Raw genomic sequence first — 22,961 nt, forward strand, 5'->3', positions numbered from 1 at the left:
CCCTGAACTGTCTTTCATTTCAATCCCTACCTACCACCTGAGCATCACGCCTTCCAATTCCAATCCTCCCGCTCCTTGAGCTATTCACTTTCCCACTCTATTCTCTTGCTTCAGCAGTGCATTCTCCCAACCATTCTCCCTCTCTGCTTAGCAGGGCATGGGAGATCACAAGGTGACTCATTAGCGCTTGTTACCTATCACTTACTTGTTAACTACACCCTGAATAGGAAGTGTAGATCTCAATTGCACCATAAAAATTGAAACCAGCTGCTAAAGCTATTTGTTCATTTACACCACAAGTCTGAGGTTTGGGGAGATGTCTAGGCACCTGTGTAGTTCAGTAACTTTTATCTCATTACCACACCACTCAAGGAGACATGGCTGTGCACTTTCATCTTCCAGACACCATTACAGCAGATAACTGCAGTTGCATCTGTTTCAGGTTTTAAGAGGTTGTGCTCCTTATTAAATACCTTGATCCAAAGTCCCACGAGATCTGGTTGGCGCATTAAAGAGGAAAAGCTTTCTGTGGGGAAGTGCTATCAATTTGAAGGGAGGGGAGGAAATTGTTGAAAAACGTGGAAACAATCTCTTTAGCAGGAATCATGATTGGCATTGTCAGTACCCAAGGGAAATGATGCAGACATTGTGAGTAAATAAATAGATACAGAGCTGAAGATTTTCAATTGCTAGTCATTCAGCAGAAATAATGACAAAATAGTCCTTATATCCCTAATCCAGAGTAACCATTATATCCATATAGAGAGAAAAAGCAAGATATAATGTTTTGGATGTGTATCCTTTTTCACTCCGTTGGCTCAGATGAGCAGGCATTTTTGTAAAGTTGGGAAAATAGAAAAAGGACCGGAGGAAAGGGTTAAGGACCAACATATACTGCAATCACAGAAAGGGAGCCAAGGTGTTAAATGATTTGCAAACCTCTTAATAAAACAGTTGGGTGATATAGAAATGAGATATCAGTGAGATAATGCAGTCATATAAAATGGCAAACGAACGTGGAAATAGTGTGAGAGCGGGTAAAAATAGAGTCCATGTAAAACAATAGTAAGAGAAATAAAGAAACAAGAAAAAAAGAGAATATATATTTTAAAAGCTGCAGATGCAACAGAAATAATACTGTAACAGAAAATGCAAGTGGAACATGATGGATCTACCACACCAAGAATAAAATGGATGGGGCCACACCAAAGGCCCACACACCCTCGCCAGTGCTGTGCTCTGACAATTGGTCTCTGGTTCAGGAGTAAACCTGCCTCCCCTTCCTTTCCCCCTGGACACTGACAGACCACTCCCCCACCCACATCATTCACCAGCGCTCACTGCTGTGCAGAAAATGGAGGGTGTAGCTGAGCTCTAAAGCTACTAAAGAAACTAAAGAATATGTTGAGACCAGTGGGGCTGTGGTGTTAAAAAGCAGCACCTTATCTTATTACTGATCTATGGGGTAGTGGAATGAAGAGCACACACCCAAAACATCATATTCTACTTTCTCTATTTACAGATGCTTGACCTCAAGTATTTGTTGCTTTCATTTTCTTTAACCTTTAACTCCCGATCCCAGAATAACCATTGTATCATTATCCCAGATCCCCATCCCAGAACAACCATCAAAAATTCAAGTCCCAGAATAACCATCATTTCCCTATTCCAGACCGCATTCCAGAATAATCACCATATCCCTATCCCAGAACGACTTTTGAGGTAAAATTTCCACTCTGTGCCGCAGCCCTGTAACTTTCTGCCCATTCATTTTAATGGATGAAAAAAATCAGGGGCGGGTTGTTCAAGGGGCATAGCAGTGGGAACTTTAGCCCTAAAGGTCGATCATTGCCTCAGAATAAGAGTACGTTTCCTGAAAGTCTACTTCTAGCATAATGAGGTTACACTTTAAACCAAGTTTATGGTCCCCATTCCTAATTGCCTGTAACCTGGGTCTCCCTCAGCCACCAACCAGATGAAGTTAAAATGTTTGCTGGACCAGCAATCAGGTAGAGCTGCTTCCCCCTAGGTCTTAGTGCCTGCTGCTAATCTAACTGTGCCTTGTAAAAGCACTGCACCATCTTGGATATTATGATTATGATATGACCAAAGATATGCCCACACCTGTATACATTTTCTGCACAATGGTGTCATTAATTGAAGACGCCAAGATACAATTACAAGTGGCCAATTTGTCAGTTCCCCTTCCCCTCAGATTAAATGTTCATTTGGGACAGCAGTGCTCTTCCCAGCCCATAATATATTTTTAAAAAATATTAAAGTGCACAACCACTTCCTCCCCAGGTCCCACCTCTTTCATTTCCTTCACACTATACAATTCTTTAAATTACTGAGAAGGTCCTTCCCAGGCTCCACAGAAATCCTGACTGTAACTTTTCATTATATTTTATACAATACTAACAATTGCTAGAGGCTTTGTTTAAAATCTGGTCCACCTTGGACATACTTGGGGTGGGGAAGGGAATTAACAAAAGCTGGGCTCATGAGTTGTTATGTGGAGAGGCACAAGAGAGAAAATAAATCTGCAGCTTCGATCACATCATATTAAATCCACTACATGGCAAACAAAGAGAAGATGCTTCAGAATTCATACCTAGTCAATTAAGTTTAGTTTCGGGAGGGTGACAACATCCTGACTCACTCTCAATGATGCTGTCGACCAAGGGCATTGTTCATATGAACATAAGAACATAAGAAACATAGAAACATAGAAAATAGGTGCAGGAATAGGCCATTCGGCCTTCGAGCCTGCACTACCATTCAATAAGATCATGGCTGATCATTCGCCTCAGTACCCCTTTCCTGCTTTCTCTCCATACCCCTTGATTTCTTTAGCCATAAGGGCCATATCTAACTCCCTCTTGAATATATCCAACGAACTGGCATCAACAACTCTCTGCGGTAGGGAATTCCACAGGTTAACAACTCTGAGTGAAGAAGTTTCTCCTCATCTCAGTCCTAAATAGCTTACCCTTTATCCTTAGACTATGTCCCCTGGTTCTGGACTTCCCCAACATCGGGAACATCCTTCCTGCATCTAACCTGTCCAGTCCCGTCAGAATTTTATATGTTTCTATGAGATCCCCTCTCATCCTTCTAAACTTCAGTGAATACAGTCCCAGTCGATCCAGTCTCTCCTCATATGTCAGTCCAGCCATCCCGGGAATCAGTCTGGTGAACCTTCGCTGCACTCCCGCAATAGCAAGAATGTTCTTCCTCAGATTAGGAGACCAAAACTGAACACAATATTCCAGGTGAGGCCTCACTAAGGCCCTGTACAACTGCAGTAAGACCTCCCTGCTCCTATACTCAAAACTCCTAGCTATGAAGGCCAACATACCATTTGACTTCTTCACTACCTGCTGTACCTGCATGCCAACTTTCAATGACTGATGTACCATGACAAATAGAAGCAGCAGTAGGCCATTCGGCCCCTCTAGCCTGCTCTGCCATTCACTGAGAACATGGCTGATCTTCTACTTCAACTCCACTTTCCTGCACTATTCCCATATCCCTTGATTCCCTTAATATCCAAAAATCTATTGATGCTTAATCCAAGTGCTTTTATCTAGCCAATTTGAGACAAGGCACACAATTGGAAGGATTCTGCCAGAGAGAGAGAGAGAGAGGAATAAAACAACCCAAAATATATTCTTTAGAAACTGCCATAATTCTATGGCTATGCACACAATGTGGGTACAATTGGTTTTCATGTGTAGTTTTTAAAATATATATATATTAAATTATTTGCACTTGGGATGTATGTGTCATGGACAAGGCAGTCTTTATTGCCCATCCCTAATCATTCTAAGGGCAATAAGACACAGTTTAGACCAGACCAGTCAAGGGCTCAGTTTACTGAACGACATCAGTGAAGCAGTTGGGTTTTTACAACAATCTGGCAGCTTTCATGGTTGTATTTTCCCCCCTAAATTGTCCTAGGGTCCTTTCTAATGTTTTTGCCTTTCCCAGGAGACTGTATAGCTGGCTGGTCGTGAGGGGCGGGGCGGGGAGGTGGAGGGGAAATAATGGGGGGCCGTAGGGTGCTTAAGATGCGCCATGACTAGGGTTGCCAACTCTGGTTGAACGTGTTCCTGGAGGTTTCATCATGTGACCTTATGCCTCTACCCGCCCCACCCCCACACTTCCACCATCAATCGCCTAAAACATCCATCCGTAGTTAACCGCGTTCCCACACCAACTGGAAGGCAAACAGACTCTTTATTACCCGATCGGATCATTCTTAACTGTCTGTCAAATTGCCTTTTTTTAACCAATCTCCAATATTTTTAGAACACTTTTTATTAATGCCCCGATTATTTTTCTCCCAGGTTGCTCGCCGCAGTGTCCTGAAATTAATCGTTAATTCCTGGAGACTCCAGGACAATCCTGGATGGTGAGCAACCCTCACCATAACAGTATGGATAGGCTCGATGGACTCGCTGGTCTTTTCCTGTTTATCATATTGTAGATTCGTATTCTCCCAGGGATTCCCATTTTCAGCCTAGTTATCCCTTATTTTCAGAAGGCTCTCAGCGGCCACTCACTCTCTGCCCTTCGTTCCTGGGTCCCATCCTGCACCCATTCCCACCTATGCCTGAGCCCAATATTCTTAATCATGCCTGGGCCTCCTTTCCTCAGCCTGCAGGCAACAGCATAGGAGATGGATGAGTCTTTCTATAAAATCAACTGGAAGTATGATCAGGTTCAGAAGTGTATTATTTTAATACAGGAAAGACTAAAAGAATAGAAAGACTTTCACGACTACCAGACATCTCAAAACGCTTTACAGCCAATGAAGTACTTTTGGAGTGTAGTCGCTGTTGTAATGTGGAAAATGTGGCAGCCAACTTGCGTACAGCAAACTCCCCTATTCTTCTTTAAAATAGTGCCATGGGATCTTTTACATCCACCTGAGAGAGCAGACGGGTCCTTGATTTAACATCTCATCCAAAAGATGGTACCTCCATTAGTGCAGCACTCCCTCAGTACTACCTAGATTCACATGCTCAGGTCCCTGGAGTGGGACTTGAACCCATAAACCTGCTGACTCAGAGGCAAGTGTGCTATCCACTGAGCCACAGCTGACATTAGGGTTTTGAACACCTTATAATTCATCTATACTGTTTTTGGTGTCAGGTCCAACAAACTTTCCACTTTGAAAGTGGAATGGGATTTTGCCCAAAAGCTTTAAAGAATGAGAACCTCACAGAAGGAACACTAAATCTTAACACTCTAAAACTACAGAAACACAACCTAAGGAGCAGGAGTATGGCTATATTACATTATTCATAAACTTAAACCAATATACTTTGAGGGTAGTGGAGAAAACAGGCACAGAAATTGACTGACTGGAGCAGTGAACAGATTTGCTAGTCGATCTAACATTTTAATTTCTAAAAAAAAATTCATGTAGAGTTTTTCATTGTCTTTATTGCTCACTGAACCAGAAAATAAGCTTCACCATGGAGAGAAAAATTGAACCAGACATTAGAGAAAACTTTAAAAAAAGGCCCTGATGGAATTAAACTTTGACTGCAAACTGCTGTATCAACATCACACATCAATTGGTTTTACTGCTGTGTAAGCTTGGTTAGAACACGCATGTGTTTTTAACACACGCTTGTCAATTGGGATTGAACACAATGTCATAGACATGATGTCATCAGCTTTCATTACTGGTAAATTGTATCCAACTGTTCAAAATTAAACGTCTTTTAAGCATATCCTTTGAAGACTCTTTGAAGCCAGTATAGATGAGCATGAGCATGCTTCTTTTCCCCTCTGAAGTGAGGGGTGCAAATTCACTGACGAGGAATGTCAACTTATTGAGTGAAGAATTCTTTTGTTCACTAATAAATTGACTGATCGCATGCCAAGTACATTTGTCTCCAATGAGAAGCTTTAAATTCCATTCAATTAAAGAGGTTAACACTTTGGCTTTGTTCTTGGAATTTTCTTCCTGAATAAATGTGTGCATTTTACATATGTATATATGCATGTGTGTATGTGTATGCGCATGTGTGCGTGCGTGTATGCGTGTATGTATATGTGTGTGTGTATGAGTGTGTGTGTGTGTATGTGCGTGTTTGTGTCAGCATCTCATCACAAAGTCTTCCTTCTATTACAGACATAGTCAAAACCATCAGCATTCTTCCACGAACAGGCAATATTCAACACGCCACTTTAACATTCCATCACACAAATCTCCAAACATGGAAAATATCACTAAAGATAATTGCTGGTTAGGTTCCATTCAAGCTGCTTCTGCGTCACAGTTTATTTTTGCTTTTGAATCGGTTTGAGGTTATAAATACTGTCGAAATCCCTTGGAAAAGGTCACTTTTCTCCAATCTTTGTCTTCCCATTTTTGCTATTTTTTTGAGAAGGGATGAGTCACTGTTGTTTCCCATTGATTCATTCCTCTGGGCGGGAGCAGAATAGATTCAGATTCACATCAAAGGCATTTGGATTGGGTGGGCCAGGACTGTTACTGAGCACGTTTCCTTTCCCACGCTGCGCAGTGCCCTGCTGCCATCTACTTCCCCGTCTCTAATCAGGGTACAGTAGTGTAGTGGTTATGTTATTGGACTAATAACTGTATAAAGGTTGGGTCCCCTGAAGTTCAGTATTTATGTTCGTGGTTTCACGTCAGCAGCTGTTGTGCAAAAAGTTCCAAGAGCCAAGAGGCTACACATGAGTAGGTCAGGAGGGGAAACGGAGGGTAGGGTACAGGGGAAACTGAGGGCAGGTAAAGAGGGGAAACTGAGGGCAGGGAAAGAGGGGAAACTGAGGGCGGGGGAGCAATTCGCAGAGGGGTAACCAGAGGTGGGAGGAATTTTAATTCCATCAGTAACTAAACTACATGGATAATGAATAGTACAGTGGTAACACTCCCCTCATAACCAACAGTAATACAATAACTCACTATATTTAACTGGTAGTAACAGCTATACTGCTTCAACATCCTATCTGTAACTAATAGTAATCCAAAAAACAATATATCCTTTAATTTTTGTTGGGGGTGCGTGGCTCCTTTAAGGGGCTGTGCAGCCCATTCAAAATACAACAAATGCACGTTTTTTCCTATTATGAAGCCAGCAAGCAGGCTCCATAATGCTGCAGGGCCTCGCAGCTTAACAGGAACATTGCTTGTAACCCGCTGCACTGCACAAGGTGCGGTCAGGCTCCTTGTCAATGCCAGTTTTAACGGCTTTACACGTCCAAAGTGTCCGGCACAGACCCACCCGAACCAAACCGAGTTAGCGTACAAAGGGCAGCGGGCTCAGTGTTTCGGGCAGTTCTCACAGGACACATCATCCCGAACCCAGCTCAGCACCAACATTTCTAAACCTCTCCCTGGGCTTGGGCTTGATAGAGGAAAGTTTTCATAGATAGACAGAGGTTACAGCACAGGAGGAGGCCATTTGGTCCCCAGTACTGGCGCTCTCTCCTGTAACCCCATTTCCTCCCACAAAGATCATTTTATATTCCTCCTTTTCAAATATTTATCCCATTCCCTTTTAAATGAAGTTTTAGTGTCCAACTCAACAACAATGTGGTGAAGTATCCCATGGTCGAATAGTCCTCAGTTCAAGAACTTTCTTCCTCCCTTCACCCTCGTTTCTTCCAATGAGAATCCTTTTTTCCATTCCCTCGTTCCCCATTCGCCCACCAATGGAAGCAATCTTTCACTGTTTACCCACAGTAAAGTTCCCGAGTTTCACTCACCCCTTTACTCAGTGTTGCTCCCACTCACCACCGGCTCTGTGGGAAATGCTAGTCACCATTATCTCCTCCAGCTAGAAATGACTGGACTGCTGTCTTCAATACTGTTGTTATTGATGTTCTACGGTGAGCTGGTAGAAGGCATGTCTTCATATAATGGTGAGCTGGGAGATATTAATTGTCTCCCACCCGATCAGTCAAAATAGAATTACGATCCACATACGACAGGCCCCTCTAATCACGAAGTGAATGCATTGCTCTTCTATCAGTCTCAGTTAGAGACCACAATGATGACACAGCCATTCTCTAGACTTCAACTGAATGGCCATCAGAAATGATGGTATGTGCCACTTTCTTGTGGTACTCAAGATAGCAGCCTCTTGTATTTGAATCATCATTCAAACATAGTTCTCCATTCACTTTGCTCTTTTGTCTTATAACAGATCATTGGGTACTTTGTTCAAATGCCCTAACCTTCTTTCCAACACCCTGGATAAGGTTACAGGAGACTTTTTCCCCCATCTTTGAACATTGTGCTGTGTATTAATAAAATAATCCAATTTGCATGTGAGACAGCCAAACCGGGTTACTTGTCACTGGTAACATTCTGTCCCATTTTTGTACAAAGGGAGAATGTTTGGGAACTCAATACATTAGCTAATCTCTTGCTCCTGGAATCAATTAATTGGTACATGAATATGAAATTCAGAGAGAAAAGCTTCAGGGAGAAAGTTCAGATAGATCCTAATTTTCCACATTAAGGAAACACTCACTGCAGACGAGTTGATGACTGGTCCAGCTAAAACAAGTCCGGCTGTATAACAATATAAGCCTGTTAGACAAACGGACTATATCACCTGGAAAGAAGACACAAGGGGGCATGACAGGGAGACAGAGCCAGAGATGACAACAAGGAAAAACTCAGCAATCGTTTGCTATTTTTGTGAAAATTGCAGCCCTAAATTTATTCTTGGCCTCTTGAATGAAAAGTTCACACTTCTGAAGATAAAGTTCGGTAGAAAGCTGTAAAACACAGTCGTGGTCTCCATGTGGTCATGTTGTTACTAAGAACCAGAGTGAAGGAGAAGCAATAGTGTCTCACCAGATGTAATGCTCCCACACCACCACAATACACGACTGAGGAGCAGACCAGTCCATAGAGGATTGTGTTCTTGAGCAAAGCATTGAAATGTTTATTAAAATATTAAAAGTTCAAGCTCCCCTAAAACCAAATCACAGGCACAAACTGTTGCAGCCACTACTGACAGAGCTTTCCATCTGCACTGACAGCGTTAACTTTGTGGTTAATTGAGCAGCTCATGCCCAGTGTGATACTCTCGGATTTAAATCCACAGAAACCACAAGCCACTCAACAAGAATTGCAACGGTTATTAATAATTAACAAACAAAAAAAAACATCAACGAGAGAACATCACATCAGCTGAAGCTTGATACCAGACTGAAGGGGTTCATGTTAATCTGGCTATGGAGCAGGAGTTTGACCGGATCACACTGGATGCCCGTTTTACACCACCTTCAATATTACTTTCCACTGAAGTCAATGGAATGTAAAATCAGGCAGGGTATAAAATGAGTGACCGAACCAATCCCATCAGCTTCCCGTAGGGTGGGGTAAGATTAAAATTGCCGCCTGTGTATCCCAACTGACCAGTAAGAGCGTTAATATGTGAAGGGGTAGATTTTCCTGGTCCCACACCCATGAAGACTGATTGGCCTGGGTGCAGCCAGCAAAGGGAAATTGGGCAGGGAGGAGCACACAGCTGTAAGGGAGTGCACTCGATTTTCAAACCATTTAAATGAATAGTTGGATAACTGGGCAGTCTCCCTTAGGGTGTGTGCTCCTCTCCGCCTGATTTTCCTTTTTTAGTTGTTTCCGAGCAATTCAGTGTACCCGAGGGGCAGGACCAGGAAGATCTACCCGAGCTCTTTTATGAAACGTTGCTAACACAGTTGTGTAACTCAGACAATACGCAGTATTCTCATGCACTTCGGAGTATTTGATGCAAGCAAGAAATTGCTCCTTCCTTCTCCTCCCCTACCGTTGCCCCACCGACAGACTTCCATCACACTAGCTCCATGTTGCTTGTGAACCAGCAGTTCATGTGATGCATAAAAATGGTGGAGAAGAGATTGAATCCACTCGTGATTTATTAATAAATGTGTTTAAAAATCTCAACAATTTTTAACAGCAGACTGTCTGGAACACTCATTATAGTAAATTCATGGTAACTCACTCATGTTGAAATATCCTGGGACTTTCATGATGTAAAATGAACCCAACACCAAAGATGCGCCATTGCAGGAAATGCTGGGCCAATGTCTATAATTTGGAACAGACTGCACCAGTTATTGAACCAGGTCCCAAAATCTCCCCCGAAACCACGGCACACCCATTTAGCAATTGTACACTGCGACTTACTGCGAAACGTGTGTGATTGGGGCCAGTACCGGCTCTCCCTCGATGAGGTCAAGGTCATCTCCATAGCTGTTTGCTCTCGACAAGGCTCCACTGTTCACATCAAGTATCCCCAGGGATTTCTTCACTGTGAGAAATAATTTTTATAAAAACAAAGCATCAGTCCTCTGCATAAAGCGCTTCAGAAATCAACATCAGTTATCACTTCCCCCCACAATTTTCTACCCTTTTCCCTTCTCTTCTCCTGAAGGCATTGGTTCATGCTGTGGTACATTTTTACAGCCACTGGCAGCCCTACAGTACCGTTGCCAAGTTACCATTATTCATGTATGAGTCTTGATAGTGAGTATCAGCAGGCTATTCAGTGTCAAATCCAATCATGTTCTACACCCACTCCCCACCTCTCCCCCCCTCACCGCCACCCCACCAATATCCAAACACGTACATTTACGAGCAGGATCACTAGGTAGCAATTGGGAATAGGCTGATTTTACTCCCCACCCTCCGGCCTCCAGCTGGAATCAGCTAACTCAGCAAATTGAACCTCGTGAGACAGGAGCCATTGCCTTCGCCCATTAGTTAGCTACCGTAAATGTACTCATTCACACAGCCTAAAAGTAAGGCAGACACAAACCCTTGGTTTTTACACATTGCTGTGTAAATGACACAGACTGATACATATAAATAGTTACATATTTTAACAAATTAAAAACAAAATCAATAATAACCAATCCCAGAGACGAACATCAAGACTCTCTTCATATTTAATGACACATTCCTGAAGTTGGTGACCTTTCTCAGAGTTTGCTGCCCAACAGTGAAGCAAGAATCGCCCTTGACTAAACTTGGGGCTGGCCAGGGCAATGAAGCGGGAGATAAGTCTTATTTACCACGATTAGCTAAAGGAAACACAATGGCCCACTGCACAAGCCCTGAAGAGGGAAACCTCATGTATCCATAGGGCAAGTTATTTAACACTTCACAGTACACAAGCACGACCGTCCCCAACTCTAAATTGAGGTGATTGCAATCGGTCTGGGCACATGATGGATGGCCTTGGCTGACTGGAATGGTCATGTCATGTACAAAATGATGCTGAACTATTTCTTTTTACAAGTCAAAGCAAAGCTTTCCAAAAGAGCCAGATAGATTGGGCAAATTGCAGATTCAAACCCTTGTTTGTGTTAAGTTGACTAATTCTAATCAGGGCAGCAGTGGGACTGGTAACAATTCACCTCTAGGCCCTCAGATCAGGGAAAGAAAATCAGGCAGGATTCTCACTCCCAACCCCTGTCCAGTGATTCCTGCTGCAAAAGAGGGATGGGGGCAGATTTTCACTTTCAGGTTGGTGAAAGATGGGTGGGAGTGGATCAGGTACCTGTTATATATCCAATGTCCATCCCACCGTCACCGAGAAAGAACATTTAACCTGCAGGGTGTGTACGAAAATCGGGTGGAGACAGGAACAAGCCTGGCTGTGATGTTTCCACACACACTCACTCTCTAGGCTTAAATATGAAGAGGGGGCTCTTGGCTGAGACACCAAAGAACTGCAGGTGCCCAAGGACTCTACCAAGTATGGGCCACCGCCTTTAGGAGAGCAGGGAAGTAAAATTGTTTCTACAGTTACATAAATTGATTTAGTGACTTTATGATACAGATCAAATGTGTTTACATTCCGTATAGGCACCAGCAAAGAGAGAGACCTCTTCATAAACTATCTGCAGTCAAAAGAATGTTAAAACATCTTTTCCATATAAGATTCTGAAGGGGCTTAACAGGGTAGATGCGGAGAGGATATTTCCCCTCATGGGGGAATCTAGAACTAGGGGGCATAGTTTCAGAATAAGGGGTCGCACATTTAAGACAGAAATTAGGAGAAATTTCTTCTCTCAGAGGATTGTGAGTCTTTGGAATTCTCTACCCCAGAGAGCTGTGGAGGCTGGGTCATTGAATATATTTAAGATGGAGATAGACAGACTTTTGAATGATAAGGGAGTCAAGGGTTATGCAGATCGGGCAGGGAAGTGGAGCTGAGGCCAGGATCAGATCAGCCATGATCTCATTAAATGGCGGAGCAGGCTCGAGGGGCCAAATGGCTTACTCCTGCTCCTATTTCTTATGTTTTTATGATCATCATGGGAAACCTAAATGGAAATAAAATTGGGAGTGATGTAAAATGAGCGACTGATTCACTATCACACGTTTTACGCAATCGCACAAAGTCAAAATCTACCCCCATAAGTGGTAGGAAAGTATTGTTCCATCTGCTTCAAACTAGTCTTGCTCACATCTACTTTCCATTCAACTTAATGCCCAAAGGAAAGTATGTATCCCCAAAGTTTTTCTTTAGTGAACATTGGTTGCGAAAGGGGAGCTGTGCAAAGCGCTGCCGCTGCCTGGACCGCAATCTCAAATGTGCAGTGCTCCAAACTATCTTCCACAATGTGAGACTTGTTCAATTGCCGTCAGTTGTCAGAAACATTCACTACCATCTGGAAATAGAACATCTGTGGCACATTGTGCACTTACCTGCGAGTCCCTCCTGAAACAAACCCAAAACGTACGAACTATGCCCCAGGTAAAGGTGTTTCGTTATTTCAATGCAACACTACCCAACATATTTATCGGAACAAAACTGAGAAACTCAAAACCATTAATGTCATGCTAGCACACAGAATATGCACCTGACTGGACCTTCCCATTACCCTTAGAAAGCCTTAATCAAATACAGAGTGCACAATCTGACCCCAGTGCAAGGTTAAGTGAGACAACTAATTGCCTTTTTTATGCCACCTTCATAAATTCCTTTCAAAGTCAGGGTCAGTCTCATTGTGTGAGGCTTTCCAATTCCAGCAGCAACTTTATTCAAGGCACAAACTTGCCAAGTTTGCTAAGCCACAGGACTCTGCTCACAGACCTAATTCCATGAAGAGGTGTGAGTTGGAGATTATTTCTGTAATAAAATGGATGGAGCCAGAGTTGCACCCACTGATGTAACATTTATCTATCTCACTGTACCTTTCTATTAGACAACAACACCAACTCGGCAAACACATCTATAATAGAAGTGCATCCAAGTGATAGCAAACATTACATACTAACAGATCTCAGAGTCAGAGGAGACGTGGTTTGAAATGAGCAATGTATTCATGTCACACACAACGGCCCCAGTATTTATGGAAGGTGAAGAGGGAGTGTATTTGCACGGGTTGGAGGGAAACCCGGAAATGCTGGGAATGAGGAGGTCCTGACGATTTTCACAGCAAGGCCGCATTATTATGTTTCTACTCCATTTCCCATCCGCCAGCCAGCCAGATTGACGGGTTAGCCAGCTGCCGGAGGGAAAGCCAGTGGAGGGTGGCTGCAGCTGGGGACTGTTGGGGTTGGTCTCCAGCAACTGGGAAATATCACAGGGGGCTGGGGTGTGTCAGACTGGCAATCAGGCGGGAGGGGGAGCCTGGAGAGATTGCAGGACTGGTGAGGGGGTTGGGGGGTGGGGTCGGCTGATTGCACCAGAGAATTTGCTTGAGGTTGGGGTGGGGGGAGAGAGTGGGGAGGGGAATGCTTCTGCTATTCCTGGTCCACAAGCAGTGCTCTAAAAAGCACTGACCTGCTGGGCCCTGCTGCTCCCGCCTTTGTTTAGCTGTCGGTTTCCCCGAGCACTGGGAAAACCAGGCAGCCAGTGATAAATTCAAATTGCCGTCAAAATATCCAGGAACGGAGCTACATTTGAATATAATAATCACTGACCCATCTTTTCAACGCACTGAATTTATTTATTTACCTTTTAAAAAGTCTTATTTTATCTTATCCAGAGCAGGTTACTCAAATGGTCCAAAAACCACCACGATAAAATGGAAGCAGGTGCTTTCACAGTGGGTTGGGGTGAGATTTCCCAAATTTCCCAAATTAACACTCCCCAGACCCTCTTCTGCCCGGCATTGGGGGCGGTGTGTTAATATGATCGCTAATGTGTCAACATAATACAGTTGTCATGGACTTCTAAAAGGCAAGCTGAATTTGACCAATCTTATAAAATTCTTTGAAGAAATAAGAGGCAGCAAAGTTAAAGTTAATGTGATGGATTTGGTTTATTGATACATGTACCACGTTAGACTTATGTCAAAGATAATGGCAAATGGAATTAAGCTGAACATGGAGAGAGATGTGGTTGGCGAGCAGAACGCAAAGGGTCAAGGTTGGACCTTTTTCAGAATTGAAAGATGTGGTGAGTGGTACAGGTTGAGCGTCCGAAATCCGGAAACCTCGGGACCGAGGCCGTTCCAGATTCCGGGTATTTCTGGATTTTGGAATGTCTTTGCCTGGGTAGGTAGGTGGGGTCGGGCCGCCAAGGTAAGGGGGTGAGGTTGGCCCACCGAGGTAAGGGGGAGAGGGGGGAGAAAGGCGGGAGCCGGGGCCGGGGTGCAGTCGGGCCGGGGCAAGATCGGGCCGCCGAGGGCCGGGGCGGACGAAGTCATGGCGAAGTTGGGGCGGACGAAGTCGCAGCGAAATCAGGGCGGAGGTCGGGCCACCAAGGGCCGGAGCGAGGTCAGGTCATCGAGGGTCGGGATGAGATTGGGCCGCCGAGGGCCAGAGCGAGGTAGGGCCGCCGAGGGCCGGAGCGAGGTAGGGCCGCCGAGGGCCAGGGTGAGGTCAGGCTGCTGAGGGCCGGGGCGGGTGAAGTCGCAGCGAAGTCGGGCCCCCGAGGGCCGGGGCGAAGTCGGGTCGCCAAGGCGGAGGGAGTCCGGATTTCGGAATATTTTCCGCTTTCCGGACAACCCCGCCACGGATCGGCCGGTGTCCGGATTCTGGAATATTCCGGATTTTGGAACTCTGGATTTCAGACGCTCAACCTGTATTTCACTGCAGTTTGTGCTGGGACTTCTGTTATTTATTATGATGAACTTATATTTGTATAGCACTTTTCACCAACTCCGGACACCTCACAGCGCTTTACAGTGGTACTTTTGAAGTATTGAACTGTTGTAATATACATATAAATGATCTGGACTTATAAATTGAAGGAACAATGTTGAAATTTGAAGATCACACTAAAGAAAGAGATGGCAATCTGTGACGGGGATTGTGAAAGACTGCAGGCGGACTGATTGGCGGGTTGTGACATCCAGGGATCTGTACTGGGACAGCAGCTTGCAACCATATATATTAATAAGTTGGATGAAGGAATAGAGATGTCGATCCAAGTTTGCAGATGACGTGAGGAGACATAGATGAGTTGTGTAGCTGGGTTTGCAGGGACATAAAGGGACATAGAAAGACTATGAGAACACAACATTATGGCAGAAGGTTTTCAATGTGGGGAAGTGTGAGGTCCTCCACTTTGCATCCAAGAAAGACAAATCAGAATATTTTCTTAATGGAGAGAGACTAGGAGCTGTGGAGCAGCAAAGGAGATTTAGATGTCCATGTACACAAATCATCAAAAGCTAGTGCACCGATACAAAAAGTAATTAAAAAGGCTAATGGAATGTTGTCCTTTATCTCAAGGGGGTTGGAATACAAACACGAGGAAGTGATGCTTCATTTGTACAGAATGTTGGTCAGACCCCATCTGGAGTACTGCGTCCAATTTTGGGCACTACACCATAGGAAAGATATATTGATCTTGGTGGGCATGAGGCAGAAATTCACAGAATGATACCAGGGGTTAAAAGGTTTCTATTCCCTTGGGTTTACAGGGTAATCTAATCAAGGTATTTAACGAATTAAAGGGATTTGACAGGGTAGATGCAGAGGGCTCAATTTTGCCCCATCCCTTTTTTTGGCACACTTACCGGAGATGGGCTGCCTTTCTCCGTTCAGAAGTGCGCTGAAAAAATTCCTCCCCAATGTGTCCACTGTCCGGCTCTCCTCGGTTGTCGCGCAGTGTGGTCAGTCGAGTCGGGGGTGGAGCCAGCGTCCTGCGCTGAAAACAGTGCCGGGACGTCTGCACATGCGCATTGGAATCGGGTCGCAATGTCTGCACATGCGCATTGGAGTCGGGTCGCAATGTCCACGCATGCGCAGCAGCGCCGAAATTTGGCAATCGGCCATTTTTAAAAGGAATCGTAACTGCTTGTGTTTTGCCGTTTGCTTGCTGCAGCCTGTCCGGTGAGTTTTCTTCCTGCAGCCTATGTGTGCTCCGATGTCGGCAGTTCCCGCCCCTATCCCTGGCCGAGTAATCGCCTGGTCGTCCCGCACCTATCCCAGTGGCCTCCCGCACCGGCTGGCCCACTGCCTTCCCGAGCCGAGTTTTCAGATGAAGGTAGGACTTACTTCCATTTTTTATTTGTTATTGAATGCTTATTACTTTTTGTGCTTTGTTTAGTGCTTTGTAAGTCTTGGTGCTTTAGGTGCAGGTCCTCTCAGTTTCCCTTCCCGCCCCATCCCAGGCCGAATGGCTTCCGATGTACCTACCTGCACTGATTTCTTAGCTCTCCGCAAGGGTTTTCTGAAGTGGCCACATACGCTAGCCTAAGTAGATTTGGAGTAATTATTAGCTGGCTAAAGTGGACTAAGTGGCCAAAACTGGCGTAGGTGGCTGGTAATGCCCCCTTTTGAGAAAAACTAAACTAAACCAAAAAAATCGGAACTAACTCACTTACACTGGCGCAAATTGAATGTGCATTATGGGGATTTTTAAGATACGCCAGAAAAATCAAGTTACTCCAAAAAAAAACGGAGCAACTCTTGGCCAAAATTGAGCTCAGAAAACTATTTCCTCTGCTGGGGAAATCCAGAACAAGGGGGAGTAATCTTAAAATGAGAGCTGGGCCATTTAGGAGTGAAATCAGGAAGCACTTTTTCACACAAAGGGACATTTCAGAACTCTCCCCTCAAAAGTGGATGCTGGCACAATTTAAAATTCTCAAGACTGAGGTTGATACATTTTTGTTAGGCAAGAGTGCATGGAGTTAAGGTAAAGATCAGCCATAATCTAATGGAATGTCTGAAAGGCTCAAGGGGTGGAATCTCTACTTCTGTTCATCTGACATCGATAGGCTCAAAGGATGGGTGGATGCAGGTCAATGTAGAAAAATGTGACAATACATTTTGGAAGTAATTCTAAGGAAAGGAAATACATCTTAAATGGAGAAGATGATGAGAAAGACTACTTCCACTGCTGGTGAGACAGTAGAAGGACTTAAGTGTGTAGAAACACACATTAGTGAAGGTGGTACCATAAGCAGCTAAAGCCATACAAAAAGAAGGGACTTCCTGATTTTGTATCTAAAGACATAAGCAAGGAGGTAATGTTGAACTTGCACAAAAGTTTAATTAGACCTCGGTTAAAGTATTGTGTAACTATGAACACCCCTTTATAGAATATAAAAGCAATGGAAAAGGTGCAGTGTAGATTCGTCAAGATGTTACCAGAGATGGGGAATTACAATTATGACCCGATTAAGATCTTGAAGATTTATGAAGGATTATGATATGATACATAGTAACAGATTGTTTCCACTGTTGGTGAGACAGTAACGAGAGGGCAGATTTTAGATAACCACAAGAAGAATTAAAGGAGGGGTAAATGAAAACCAGAGAGTGGGGGCTAAATTGGATTGGGTAGCACACACTTTTTAGGCGCTACACGGCCACCCAATGCTTGAAAATGGGGTCTACGAAGTGCACGTGCATTTCCAACAGAAAGTGCAGAGAACGCCATCTTGGTAAAGAGGGTTGCTCGTGTGCACTGAACAACTGCTAGCAGCATGCAGAGCAGGCAGACCATGACACAAATCAGTATGCAACGCTGATTTGATGCCAGCACTGACATTTTCCAACTGCACACTCTAGCCAATGCCCTGTCTTAACCTCCCATAGCTGAACACGACGTTAAATGGAATGAAGGACCCCGCCCATCAGCGCTATTAAAGGGATCATGAACTACTTGCACGTAAATTGGTAGATTATTTCTTCTGGCTGCTGGTGCAATTGTATGTGTTTTTGGAGCTTTCCTATAACTGGCTAAAGTTTGAACAGTCTACAGGCAGTGGTCCGGCTGGTGCTGAAGTATTTTTCTGTTCATTTAAAAGTTTGTGCTGAAACAAGTTGCTTCCAAACATGGGTGGCCTGGTAAGGCTTCCTCTGGGAATGGAGCATGAATGGGAAAATGAAGGGAGACCATGTTGAGCAGGACAAGTTGCTAGAAGAGGGAGGAGGAGAGAAAGAAAGGCTCTCGGCAGGAGGGCATATCCACCGAAGGTCTTTAGGGAGAAATTCCTCAGCTTAACTCTAGTAAGGACCAATGCATGAGACATCTTCACTGCACAAAAGAAGCCATGACTGAAATGTACCAACTGCTGCAACCTCAAAGCAGAGCGAGGCCTGCATTGCCTGTGGCTGCCAAGGTGACCATGGCTCTTAACCTTTATGCGACTGGCTCCTTCCTGGATGCTGCTGGAGATATAAACAACATCTTGCAGTTTGCAATGCCCTGCTATATAAGGGACGTCACTGAGGCTCTCCATACACAGAGAAACAGTTTAATCTCATTCCGTTTTGCCAGAGACAAGCAGGCAGAGTGAGCATGAGGGTTTGCACAGATTGCAGGCTTCCCCATGATGCAGGGTGACATTGACTGCACACACATTGCCTTATGTGTGCCTTACTGAGCTCGGCCATTTTCATTAACTGAAAGGGATTTCCTTCCCTCAATGTACAGCTGGTGTGCGACCACAGGCAGCTCTTCATGCAGGTCAATGCCCGTTATCCTGGCAGCAGTCACAATTCCTTCATTCTGCGGCCATCCTCTGCACCACCTATATTTGCCCCCCACAGCCGGTCAAAGGTTGGCTACTGGGTGACAAGGATTATCCACTCATGACATGGTTCAGGACACCGGTCTGGAACTCATGCACATGTGCACAGCAGGCCTACAATGAGAGCCATGCTGCCACAAGGAAAATTATAGAGCACACTATCAGCATCCTCCACCATCTGGAGTACTCTGGAGGAGCCCTGCAGTACTCAGCTGAGCGGGTATCAAGATTTGTCATGGTATGCTGCATACTGCACAACCTGGCCATTATGGGAAAACAGCCCTTGCCAGCACCTATCAGATGAGAAGCTGAGGAGCACAAGGAAGAGGAGGAATGGGAAGTGCATCAGCAATTGGAAGCACAGGAAGAGGAAGGGAGGCTACAACGTAGATAGCCCCATTCTGCCTGGGCTTTACATGATCAAATAATTCATGAGCAATACCAGTAATCTCAACCACAGCTTCCCATCCACCAACAGACCCACACTCCTTACCTTCCCTCTATCACTGACCAGCACATGGTCTTCTTTCCGACAGCACAAAAATAAAACCAGCAGAAAATGCTCCGAAAAGATTTGCAGAATAGATAGCCAGAAATGTTGAATATAAATCTGCAGCAGTTACATGAAAACCTTACAATGAACTGGTCAGACCCCAGTGTATATGCACTAGAAAAGGTGCAGAGAAGAGCAATAGGACCAGTCCATGTGTAAGCGGGAAGAGCTCGGAGAAGAGATTAGAGATACTTAACTTTCGCAGTTTAGAATGAAGGTGATTAAATGGAGAGGGGCTATTGAAAGTCTAAGATAAATCCAGAATATTGCGCCAGGCCGGGATAGTCACTGCTTTCTGATTGGTTGGTTTTCCCAACATGTATAAGAGAATCAGCGTGAGTGGTCATTTGGTCCAGAAAGGTAGGAGATTGGGCGTTTTACAATGTTAAAGGCGCTATATAAATGCAAGTTGTTGTTGTTGATGTCCACTTATGCGGTTTGATGCCCTGGCTGCGACACCGTTTGTACATTTTTAAGACATGGTGCTCCGAGGCCATGCACTAAACACACAGCTTATCCTGGATATAGAAATAAAACAGCAACAAATTGCCTTGGGACTCATCGAAACAATCTAGGTGAATTGCCAGCACTGGTGGTGCCTCCACTGGCAGCTCTCCAATATGGGACTGGATGTTTTTCAGGCGTGCTTGGGGTGCAGGACATTGGTCCCCGATATTGGATCGCGTCACGCATGTTTATGCTCGCAAAAAACGGGTGCAAGAAGGTTGGATTTCTACCCCATGTAGTTTGATGCTACCCATCTGTAATAAACTATTTTGTGAAGCCGTGTGAGGCACTGCAGCCTGACCAGTCGACACAAGTCAGTGTTAAAAATCAGTGCAGGATTCAAGAGTGAGCACCTAATGCCCGATTTGAGAATTACCAAGCAAAACACTTCTTATTGAATCTATACTGGCATAGTCCCTTTCTTTGAGATTATATATCCTACTCATTTCCATGCTCCCACCACCCCACCATCCACGCCCCCTCCCCCCTCCCTCGCCGACCCCGACTCCCCCCACAGATAGATTTGAGGCCTGGAATATCCTGAAAACTTGTGCTGAAACAACAGTGTCAATTTGGTGAAATGCTGATTTTCGGAGCAAGAGATTGTATTTATATAGAGCCTTTAAAATAGTGAAACATCCCAAGGTGCTTCACAGGTGTATTATGAGATAAAACATTTGACACCGTGCTGCATAAGTAGAAATGAGCACAGGTGACCAAAAGCTTGATCAAAGAGATTAGTTTTAAGGAGCTTCTTGAAAGAGGAAAGATAGCGAGGTGGAAAGGTTTAGGCAGGGAGTTCCAGAGCTTGGGGTTTACACAACAGAAGGCACGGCCACCGATGGTTGAATGATTATAATCAGGGATTCTCTAGAGGGCAGAATTAGAGGAGTGCAGACATCTTGGGGGGTGTGGGGCTGGAGGAGATTACAGAGATAGGGAGGAGCGAGGCCATGGAGAGATTTGAAAATAAGGATGAGAATTTTGAAATTGAGGTGTTGCTTTACTGGAAGCCAATGTAGGTCAGCGAGCTCAGGGTTAGTGGGTGAGCGGGAGTTGGTGCGAGTTAGAACATGGGCAGACGAGTTTTGGATCACCTCTAGTTTATGTAGAGTAGAATGTGGGAGGCCAGCCAGGAGTGTCGGGCACACATGACTTATTTTGCTACACCCCAGTTTCCTCGAACTGTTGCACCAATTCAAGCAAATCTCCACTGAAATCCTCAGCTGCTTATTGATATAGCTCCACCCGCTCACACAAAGAACTAGAGAATGAGTTTCCTGCATTATGCAAGGTCTAAATGGATGTAAATTTACACCTAACATTTTAGGCGCAGTAGAACCCAAAAGTCATATTTCTGTTGTTTTTCAAGCAATTCAAAAATATATTTTACCTCACTGAGACCTGCACTGTATTTTCTGCATCTTGGAATATATTTTTATAGCCTCAGAATGAGATGCTTTAAACATTGAAAAGGTTCCATGATTGCATTTTCTTAAACATATCGTGACTATTGTGCATAAAGAAGGATTTGATGGCTTCAAACTTTAATTTTCATAAAGAAGAACTTAAAGAAGGAATATGGTGCAAGTTCTGTGCTTTCTCGGGGCCCTCAATTGTTTACACCAATTTCTGTTTGCTTTTACATTGTAGTGTAAGCTAATGAGATTCTCAGGAAATTTTAGTGTTACCGACGGCATAAACGGCGTAGATTTAAGCGTAACTTGTTAATTATGCCATTTGTCCAAATTCCTGTCAGCTTGGTTTCAGTCAGTAACCTCTTGGCTAGAAGGTTGTGGGGTCAATCTCCTCTCTGGGGTGCCACACTGCGAGAGATGCTGTTGTTTGGATGAGATGGTAAACTAAGGTCCAATCTGTCTGTTCCCCTGCTTCAGGTGGACACTAAAGATCCCATGTTACTATCTGAAAAAGAGCAGGAAGTTCTCCCAGTGTTCTAGCTGGCATTCTTCCCTTATTCAATCCTCAAAAAAAAACTAGATCAACTGACCATTCATCAAGCTGCTGGTGCTAAGTGACAGTCAAATTTACCTTTTTAGCAATAGTAATTCATTCTTTTTAATACTTCGGGTATTTTGGCAAAACATAATATGGTGTGTTATGAATACAAGTTTTGACTTCTAATCAAATGAATGGTGATCTAATAACAGAATCCCAGATCAGGCTAATTAGCTTCAATCCACCACTGATCCACATTTGTAAACCAGCAGAATTCACTATTAGCTTCATAATTCACCAGCAGCTGCTTGCAAGTCAAATTTGGACAGCGAAAATAATTGAACTCTCTGTTACTCTCAAACTAAGGGGAGAACCTGTTTCAGCAGGTAGTCACCAAAATGGTTCACCTTATTAACTTGTGCCAAGTAAGGAGAGTCACTTTTACCATCAGGAGGCCTTGGGGTACAGGTGAATCTTGGTAACACGGCACGAAGCTAGATATTCTCAACCACTCAGGGTGTGGGAACATTTGCCCTGGCCAAGATCAGTGAGGGTTTGATTTTCTGTTGGAATCAGATCAAATTACTGCATCTAACTTAGTCATTACCTTGAGAAGAAGGACAACCGAAGGAATAGAGTGGAGCAAAGGAAGCCCAAGAATGCTGTCGAACTTGGTCACCAGCCAGAGACGGAATCAGAGAAGAGGAAAAGAAAAAATAAAAGGAAAAAAGATGGCATTACTTACAGATAAAAGAATAAAAATAGTTTCTTCATACCTGCCCAGAAGGAAATGCTTTTTTTGCACTTCAATCCATTCGACTCTTATCATTATAGAATTTGAAATGAGACAGCATTAAAGGAAAGAGATAAATCAAGAAACAGTTATCAATACATGGGAGCTTTTCCTTGTGGTTGAACAGGTTGAACCCATTTTCTAAACATATACAGTATATAATGCCTTAATAATCATGTACACATTATCCTTGGGACAAAA

The 22,961-nt window shown here is 44.1% G+C and overlaps 1 protein-coding gene across 2 annotated transcripts in view; it reads right to left on the reverse strand.

Annotated features, from left to right (window-relative positions):
• LOC139279437 (potassium voltage-gated channel subfamily KQT member 1) overlaps window positions 1–22,961 on the reverse strand; it is an 838,442-nt gene that overhangs the window by 487,908 nt on the left and 327,573 nt on the right. For both annotated transcript variants that reach the window (XM_070898561.1, XM_070898562.1), the window contains exon 11: window positions 10,190–10,313. In XM_070898561.1, coding sequence (XP_070754662.1) covers window positions 10,190–10,313 — 124 coding nt within the window. The remainder of the gene's footprint in view (window positions 1–10,189; window positions 10,314–22,961) is intronic.

This window comes from Pristiophorus japonicus, chromosome 14 (genome assembly GCF_044704955.1).
Source record: "Pristiophorus japonicus isolate sPriJap1 chromosome 14, sPriJap1.hap1, whole genome shotgun sequence".
In the NCBI taxonomy this organism is placed as follows: Eukaryota; Metazoa; Chordata; class Chondrichthyes; family Pristiophoridae; genus Pristiophorus; species Pristiophorus japonicus.